The sequence below is a fragment of the Sinohyriopsis cumingii genome, chromosome 19 (assembly GCF_028554795.1).
Source record: "Sinohyriopsis cumingii isolate HCF-2022 chromosome 19, ASM2855479v2, whole genome shotgun sequence".
Lineage (NCBI taxonomy): Eukaryota > Metazoa > Mollusca > Bivalvia > Unionida > Unionidae > Sinohyriopsis > Sinohyriopsis cumingii.
In genome coordinates, this window is record NC_142979.1 from 49724212 (window position 1) to 49734177 (window position 9966).

Below are 9966 nucleotides of genomic sequence, written 5' to 3' on the forward strand. Positions count from 1 at the left end.
TCTCACCTCTGTCTCTGTGGGTTCGAGTCTCAGATTCGGCCAATGTGGGTATGTGAGAAAGCTTGCCAGTAGCTTCTCGTGGGTCGATGGTTCTTCCCAGGGTTTTCCCAGTTCTTCCTCCACCATTAATACAAGCTCTCTCACATACCCACAATGGCAGAATCCGAGATTCAAACCTACGCAGACAGAGGTGAGATGGCAGTGATCCATAACGGAGAGCACTTTAGGCCACTCAGGGCCCCCATTAATTAAGTAAATGTAACGAGAATTATTTTTTCATTACTTGTCCAAGAACAGCAGCAATATGTTAACTCTGAGCTTAGAGCAATTTTCCTATGTGAGGGATGGATGATTGCTGCAGGCTGTTATTCTAGTCGGAATAGCTTTCAGGTTTTCTTCAGTACTAACAGTTTATTTCTCTATTTCAGGTAGTGTCATATCTGTTTGCCCAAAAATTGCTTGCTCCAAACAAGTTTTTCCTTCTTAGAGGCAATCATGAATTGAGAAGTGTACAGGAGATGTTTTCCTTTAAGAGGTAATTGCTTGAATAATAGGTTTTGCCTACTCAAAAAGGATTGCCTCTTTAATTGAATAGTATTTTTAATTGCTTGAACAGTAGTTTTTACTTACTCATGAAGGATTGCTTTTCAAAGATCTGGTTTCTTCCACATTGTCATTGTTCCATTAGTTAGCACTGCATAATGGTAAATTATTATCAAATAAGAATGAGCATGGTCATACATTTTTTAAACCTGATGGGAAGCATTATATGTACTTCAAAAAAACTTAGTATAATGATAATGTAATTTTCAAATCCATGAACTAATCTCGTTTGTTGTGCCCAGATGAATGCAATTTTTCTTGAGTTTTTATAATTAATGTTGTAATTTGTTTATAGTAAGATGTGATTACATTATTTCTTCCGTGTTAAGCTGAGTGAGTGGGGTTGGGGCACCTTGTCATTGTCACAAAAGAACATGGATTGGCCATATTAATTAAAAAGGCTGAAAAATTTACCAATATTTTATTATAGATAGGGATGGGCTTAATATCAAGCATGGGCTTGTCATTAGAGAAATATGGTATGTTTACTGCTTGAAAATTTAAGTTGTCTATCATTATCTTTCATGATATAATACTTATTGTAAATATGTTTTTGCACTTGTTTCCAACCATATTGTATGTTGACACTCCTAGTGAAATTTGCAGTTGAAATGAGTGAATTCATTCACCTGATGACAATTTTGAAAAGGTTATGTAATCACAGACCACATTTGTACATACATTTTTACAACTGATATACAGTAATGTTCATCAAGGCAGTACTCCAGAAGTATGCTGTTGTTGTTGTTGTTGTTGTTGTGGTTTTTAACGCCATTTTTCAGCACATGATAGGCTATACATGGCGGCCAATATTAATGGTGGAGGAAGAACCTGGGAAAACCCTGGAAAGAACCACCGACACACGAGAAGCTACTGACAAGCTTTCTCATATACCCACATTGGCCGAATCCGAGACTTGAACCCATGCAGACAGAGGTGAGATGGCAGTGATCTGTAATGGAGAGCGCTTTAGACCACTCGGCCACTCGGGGCCCCCCAGAAGTATGCAGAAATATCTATCATAGCAGTACTCCAGAAGTTGTTGTTCGATGAAGAACCTGTATATCACTGTTAATAATCTTACAAACTGTCATTGAATTCCATAAAATGGATCTGGAGATATGTTGTCAGTCAGACAAAAACACGAGAAATAGCAGAAGTGGTTTTGCAAAAACAGTCAGTCTAATAAAGTCATCTCAGTTTAGATGGTACTGATGGTGCAGACAACTGCTAATTCAAACTGGTGGCATAGATTTAATATAGTGACAGAGATAATTATATTTTAACATAGATATTGTAATATTTTTAGGAGAGAAATGAGTTATATTTGCTAAAATGCAGCAGATTACCTCACAGAAGGGGATATAATTTGAATATCTCCGCTGTAATTTGAATATCTCTGCTATAATTTGAATATCTCTGCTGTAACTTGAATATCTCTGCTATAATTTGAATATCTCTGCTGTAATTTGAATATCTCTGCTGTAATTTGAATATCTCTGCTATAATTTGAATATCTCTGCTGTAACTTGAATATCTCTGCTATAATTTGAATATCTCTGCTGTAACTTGAATATCTCTGCTATAATTTGAATATCTCTGCTGTAGTTTGAATATCTGCTGTAATTTGAATATCTCTGCTGTAATTTGAATATCTCTGCTATAATTTGAATATCTCTGCTCTAACTTGAATATCTCTGCTGTAATTTGAATATCTCTGCTGTAATTTGAATATCTCTGCTGTAGTTTGAATATCTGCTGTAATTTGAACATCTCTGCTGTAATTTGAATATATCTGCTGTAACTTTGAATATCTCTGCTATAATTTGAATATCTCTGCTGTAACTTTAAGATATTTTAGAGTGCATTTTCCAATCTTTTTTCAGTGAGTGTATTTCTAAGTTTGGAGAGACGGTGGGTAATCAGATTTGGGAAGCTATAAATGACTGTTTTGATGTGATGCCAATAGCAGCTACTGTAGATGACAGGGTAAATAAATTTTTGATTCTTCATTTTTGTCTCACACTTTTAAATTAAAATTGGGTCTGTCTTTTTATCTTCTGTTCTTCTTTCTGTCCATCCTACTTTTGCTTCCACATGATACTTTCTTTAATTAAAATGGATTTAACCAAATCTGGTATGCACCTAGATATGGATGAGATATATTCTGAATTTTGTTGTAAACATTCTACATCCTTCTTTAGCAGAGTGATGGTCTTTTTTGGATGCAACCATTTTCATTCCCACACAATAACTCCCTTTAAATAATTTTGGATCTCAAACCAAATTTGATACTAAAGTTCATGTTGATGAGACTTTGGCTGAAATTATCATCCTTCTGCATCATTGTTTAGCAAAGTTTTAGACTCTGATTGTTAGACCCACCCACTTTTCCACACAATAAATCCCTTGATTATGCCATGGAGATGGGGGCATCTGGTATTTCCATTGTCTAGCTGAATGTGTTTGTGGGTGAGTCTGCACAGTTTTAGTTCGTTTTTTTTCCAGCACTTGAAGATCAATAACTCCTTAACATGATTCCCTCCATATTTGGAATACAATATCAATATATACTTCTCTTCTCTCAGTACCCATCCTGCCCCCAGGTGGAGGCCATAAGACACATTTGTTTTTTTTCCCCCATCATTTATATTTTCATAACCAGATACCCACATTCACTTCATATTTGAAGTATAAAATAACTACGTATCTTGTCAGAATATCACTCCTCATCCTGGGTTCTACCCCTGGGCTCAAGAACGATAATGGGGACACATTTGGTTCAAGTTTTATTGAAGCACTTAAATTTCAGTAACCCCTTAAATAGTTCAGTTTTTATTATCACATATTTCCCCATTCTCTCAGTACCATTTTTTTGCCCCCAGATGGGGTCATGAGATGATGGGGACAAGCACATTATGTTCAGCCCAATTTTTCAAGTAAAAATATATGTGTAGCCAGTCATGTGGTGAAAAATGGCATTAAATCCACAAAATCAAACTAAATCTGAATAAAAAATTACTCTTCAGATATAGAGTTTGGCCGCCCAGTGGCCATCTTGATAGTCTTGTTATCACTCGCTCTCCTGAATGGAAAGTCATATTGAAATAAAGGTTTTCTCCACAAGACTTCATATGATGTTGGTTCTGATGAAAATGATGCCACATAGGTACTCAATAGCCTCCACAGCAGCTATCTTTAAAATGTTACCACTAGTTGTCCAGAATGGAAAATCATATTGGCATGGGGTTTCAACTGCAAGGCTTCTTATGATGTCTAGTTGGGTCTAAATGAAAATCGTGCTGTTCATACACCTTGTTATCACCAATTCTTCTGAATAGAAAGTCAAATTTACATGGGTTTACCCCTGAATTTTTCTTATAATATGAAGTTGATCCTGAAAGTAAATGGTGCCAGTTTTATCGACAATATGACTGACACGATGGACATACGGAAAATCGTTATTTCTGCTCCTCCAGCATGGATGGTCATATTGACAAGGGGTTTACCAAAACACATATAATGATGTTGTATTGGTTCTTAATGAAAATGGTCCCAGTTTGACATTCATTAGGGCAGCCACAGTGGCCAATTTTAAAATCATGTTATCACTCAAGAATATCAAAGTTTCAGCAGTCAGCAGTTAGAAAGAAGAAATGGTCTTATCTTGGATTTCTAGAAATTCTTTATAAACAGTAGAGTGTCAGTCCCTTCAAGGGTCTTATCTTGGATTTCTAGAAGTTCTTTATAAACAGTAGAGTATCAGTCCCTTCAATGGTCTTATCTTGGATTTCTAGAAATTCTTTATAAACAGTAGAGTATCAGTCACTTCAGTGGTCTTGGATTTCTAGAAATTCTTTATAAACAGTAGAGTGTCAATCCCTTCAATGGTCTTATATTGGATTTCTAGAAATTCTTTATAAACAGTAGAGTATCAGTCCCTTCAAGGGTTTTATCTTGGATTTCTAGAAGTTCTTTATAAACAGTAGAGTATCAGTCCCTTCAATGGTCTTATCTTGGATTTCTAGAAATTCTTTATAAACAGTAGAGTATCAGTCACTTCAATGGTCTTATCTTGGATTTCTAGAAATTCTTTATAAACAGTAGAGTATCAATTCCTTCAATGGTCTTATCTTGGATTTCTAGAAATTCTTTATAAACAGTAGAGTATCAGTCCCTTCAAAAGACTCTTGGTTAATTTTATGACACAAATTATTGCTTTACAAAAGATGGCTTCTGTTATAGCTGTAACAACTTTCAAGTGATGGAAAATATGAAGAACATGAATTAAAGAGTTTCAGAGTCAGATAAATAATTGAAATATAATAGAAATGATTTAAAGGCATGCATTTGGTCAAAAATCAATATCTTTAGTCATTTAAAAAGGTATGATGAGAAAACCTTCTTGTGGCTGCCTATGTCTTGTCAACAGAAAATGATATTTCTGAAAGTAAATTCTTAGTTAAAAGTTTCATTGTTCTCAAATATCAGGAGACAATACAGACCTAAAAAAATTCAATCAGTACTGAAAACCATTTTCTACATTTTCACATGATTGTAATGCTGTTCATGGAAAATGTGAGTCACCAACTTATGTTTGTTACACTGTGTACTCCATGATTCATGCTGAGTGGTCAATCCCAGACTTGCCAGAGGGTCAGTTGGAGTGCATTTCTATTGTAAATCTAGTGCATAGAAAGGTTTCATTGAGGCACAACTCTATGTAGAATGTTAGTTTGGAATTCATGACAAGCATTTCAAAATACAGGGCTCGAAATTAGCGGTAGTCTGCTAGCCCGAGGCTAGCAGATTTCCCGTTGGACTAGTAACTCTCATAATGGTAATAGTCTGATGGGCTAGTAAGTTTTGGTTATCAATAGTCAGCATTTGTTTACGCCATTCCCTAATAAAGACTTGACTTAGCAGATGTTCTGTAGAATCAAAGCAGTGGCCATTGTAAACACTGTCCTAACATATTAGCATGAGAAGATGAAGTCAATTTCTGCCTCAGAAATGTGCGTTTCTATAACAAGAATCCATTCAAATTTGTGCATTTCACTTAACAGCTCAAATTATGGTCCCATCTAAACAACAGAAGTTTGGTAATTGATCCTAATTAATCTCATAACGAATTAAATGAACAAATGGCGTGGTATCACACTTTATTCACTCGACCACAGTAACAAACTACAAAGCGGTATAACACACAAAAGAACACAACAAAAACTATTCAAAAAAATTAGATTGCACGTTTTTTTGTTTAAGTTTTTTATTATTATTTTGTTTGCTTGCTACCCAGACGCTCCAACAGTCACAAACAGTTAACTACATATTTTACATTTCCATCGAAATAATTATAAGAATTACATCAATTTATTACGATTACGTTATTGATACATTCTTTCCATACAACTACTTTTTCTATGATGGTAAGAATAGTTTTTATATTTTTCCCTTACAAGAATGAACAAATAATTGAATACATATGGATATATCCAAGCAGAATGCTGTACATTTGTTGGGAATTAAAATCTCTGAGCATGGGCATCTAAGATTTGAAAATTTTCCGCCTTATTATTAATTTCAACAATACATTGAGGTTCGATTAATTTGGAACAATTACCAAACTTATGACTTATGATACCATAATTGGAGCTGTTAAATACAACGGGCCGAGTGTCAGATGGCTTCGCTTGATGGGAACACACCTTTTCCAAACTGAAGCTAACACTATCTTCTGATGCTAATATTTTATAGCAGTGTTTACAGTAGCCGCTGCTTTGATCATGCAGAACATCTGCTGAAGTTAAGTCTTTGTTAGGGAGAGTCCATTTAGTTGTGGGAGGGGGCAAAGACACATGTTTAGAAACGTGTTTCTTGCTCTGTCTTTCTTATATAAAGGACACTGTACCATCCCTTTTCTTGCTTTAAATAATTCGCGTCAGCTATACTATAACATATCATATTTCAAAACAAGGCACAATTTCCTCTTTATAAGACAGACAAAATGTGGCATTTGATAGAAGGTGTTCAGCCACCGGGAAAAAAAAGCAAAAGTTGAATGAGAATGATGAGGAATAATTCTTATGATAGGGAAAAGCGTAATGGAAGTTTCAGAAGAAATGGACAAGAGACAAGGAATGGCTGAATTATGACGAGGAAAGGAACGTTATGTGGGGTTTTCAAACTTTAAAACTGAATCAGTAACGTACAGAAAAGCTGTTTGACATTGTTTTGTGAATGGGACTGGTAAAGATTTGGCAGGACTAGTAAATTCCTCAATATACTAGTCCTTCTGGCTACAAAGAAATTTGTGTTAAATTCGAGGCCTGAAATACTTTGAAATCTTTAATAAGAACTCTGCTGTAGTGGTTGCTGTAATGGATTTTCTATTGCTTCTGTTCTCACCATTTTATTTGCCCTACTGAAGCACATTTGTTTCATCTGCTCAAATCCAGAATACAATGCATTTAAATTTGCTGCGTTCATGAATTGTACTTGTATATATTTTCCAGATATTCTGTGTACATGGTGGAATCCCAACCCAAGAAATAGAAGGTGGTCACATCAGTGCCATTAACAAGATTCCTGTCCTTTTGAGTGATCCAGAGACACAGAGTCCATTGGCATGGGACATCATGTGGAGCGATCCTGCCAGGTACAGTAATGATTTGACTCAGATTTTGTCATTCTTTGAGAACCATTTGATTCTGTAACCTTTTTATGGTCATGTTAGTGTTGCCACTGTTGCTTATGATTTAAAAATTTTTTCTACCGTTTGTGCATGGTATGCCATTCTTGGTTAATCTAACAATCAGACAAGTTCATTTCCATTCATTTACAATGATTATTAAGAAAGGATAAAATTACTTGTTTTTTTAATGTAAATTGATGCTAAAATTGCTGTTCATTTTCATCCAGTGTTTCACCAGTTGTATGCTGATGACACCCAAATGTACAAATCTTGTCAGTAACTGAAATTGATGCTACCATCCGAGGCATGAAGAAGTGCATTTTCGATGTAAAGTCATGGATGACATGTAACAAGATGCAGATGAATGATGATTAAACTGAAGCCATTCTGATCATCTCAAAATGACTTTCACATTCACAGCCTTTACCTCAGACAATAAGTATCAGCAACACCAACTTTAAATTCAAGCAGTCAGTATGAAACCAAGGTGTCACTCCTGACAGTTCTCTCTCACTGGACCAGTATTTCACAAATGTATGCGAGGCTGCATATCTGGACCTGAAACAATCCATTCACAGTTTCCTTTTTGTTTATGCCACTATGTGTTCTTTAATACTTTATAGACTTGACCATTGGATACTCTTCTATCGGTATAGTTTAAAACACTGCTGCATGGCTCATCCTTAGAGTACCAAGAACTGAGCACTCATCCCTGTGCTCGATAACCTCAGTTAGCTGCTTTGTTACTCCAGACTCGAACACGAAATCTCTTCTCTTTGCCAACAGTCAGTAACACTTATCTGACCTCACCATTGTGTACACCTCTTCTAGAAACTTGTACTCTTCTTTTGACACCAATTTTCTCATTCCAACGGTCAAAGTGAAGTTGTATGGACAGTATTCTTTTTGCATATCATGGCCCAGCCACATGAAATGAAATGCATGTTATTCTTGGACACAATGACACCACAGTCTCAGTCAAGAGACCTCTATAAACCTCACCTCTTTCAACTGCATGAACATTCTTAAGACCAAACAAAATATGTATGTTTCCTGTTGCACTGGTTTTAAAATTGGGGTAGGCAGTTTTATTTTATTGTGATTTTTGTGGGTTTTTTTTCATCTAGGTCATTGCCTAGTAATAAATGAATACCCATGATGGGTAAAGACAACAGTCTTCCGACTCCTGTTTCCTTAGACTAAGTCTGATGACAAATTTACACAATGGAGAGGAACATTAATAAAGCTGTACTCTACTTCCTGAATAAGAAACCTCTTATTAGAAGAGGACTACTCAGAAAAAAGACAAAGTACCTGATAATAAAAGACTCTGAGAAGCTCCTGTGACCCTTAAAATGTTAATAGGGATGGGATTGGCTGAATGTCTCATGAGTGATATAGAACTCTTCGACATGAATGGTTCATAATTCTCCGTAATAAAATCAAACTGGGGTTTATTAGACCCAACAAATGTATTGCTTTCAATACATGACCATGACCTTGACCTCTTAGAAATAAGAGCATTTGGAATAGGTGTGTCCTGATTCTGTTGCTTATTTTTCAGTTTGTAGTAATCAGAAATAACATGTCCTTTTTTCTTGCCATAGGTACACGTATGAAGAGATAAGGATTTCTGATCATTCTTATCAGAAACTTGATTTTTAAAAGTTGTGCCAGGTTGACATTTAGAAGGGCTTTTATATTAGGCTGAAATACTTTTCTACCAGAAGAATGCTGAGTGGAAGACTTACTTACAAAAGAAGCTTTATGTGCTAAGGAATACTCATCAGCAGCATGAACAGCTTTTTCCAAGGTTTTGACCTTATGCTCATCAAGATAAGTCTTAATGTCACTATGGACACAGTTCTTGAACTCTTCAAGTAATACGAGTTCTCTGAGATTTTGGTAAGCTTGATCAACTTTCTTGGCTAAGCACCACCTATCAAATAACTGCTCTTTTTCTCTTGCAAATTCGACATAAGTTTGTCCAGCTTCTTTTTTATAGTTCCGGAATTTTTACCGATAAGCCTCAGGACTAACTCATAACGCTTTAAGATGCATTCCTTAAGTAAATCATAGTCAGCACTCTGCTGTACTGACAGGGATGCATAGATGTCTCAGGCTTTGTCAAAACTGCACTCTGTAATAATAGAGTCCAATGCTCACTCAGCCATTTTGAATTTTCAGCAATTTTTTCAAAATGAAGAAAATATTTGTCTGCGTCTTTTTCTCTAAAAAGGGGGCACTAACCCATAACATCAAAACTTGAATTTGTATGTAAAGTGGGAATGTTTTATTTACTTGCCAGCTCTAATTCTCTTATTCTAAATTGATAGTCCCTTTCTTCCTTCTCACTTGGCATATACATTTGCATCTGTCTCTCTCTCCTGTTTCTCTGATTGTAACTGCATTTGTTTCTCTCTCCCTCTTTCTCCAATAATATTTGTTTTCTTTCTGTAACTGCATTTGTTTCTATCTCTCCTCTTTCTCCAACTGAAACTGCATTATCCTCTTTTTCCTCTTTATCTAATTGCATTTGCTTCTCCTCTTTCTGAAGTTCAAGCTTTCTTAAATCCAATTCCATCTTGTATTTTAATTCCTTTACTTTCATGTTAGTGTCTGATACAGACTTACTGATCGAAACCATAGCACTTTTATCCAAAACATTC

The 9966-nt window shown here is 35.5% G+C and overlaps 1 protein-coding gene across 4 annotated transcripts in view; it reads left to right on the plus strand.

The window, feature by feature from the left end:
- The window catches only part of LOC149775678 (uncharacterized), a 103984-nt gene that overhangs the window by 75423 nt on the left and 18595 nt on the right, over positions 1-9966 (plus strand). For all 4 annotated transcript variants that reach the window (XM_089944497.1, XM_089944500.1, XM_089944499.1 and 1 more), the window contains 3 exons: positions 429-535; positions 2490-2592; positions 7119-7261. In XM_089944497.1, coding sequence (XP_089800623.1) covers positions 429-535; positions 2490-2592; positions 7119-7261 — 353 coding nt within the window. The remainder of the gene's footprint in view (positions 1-428; positions 536-2489; positions 2593-7118; positions 7262-9966) is intronic.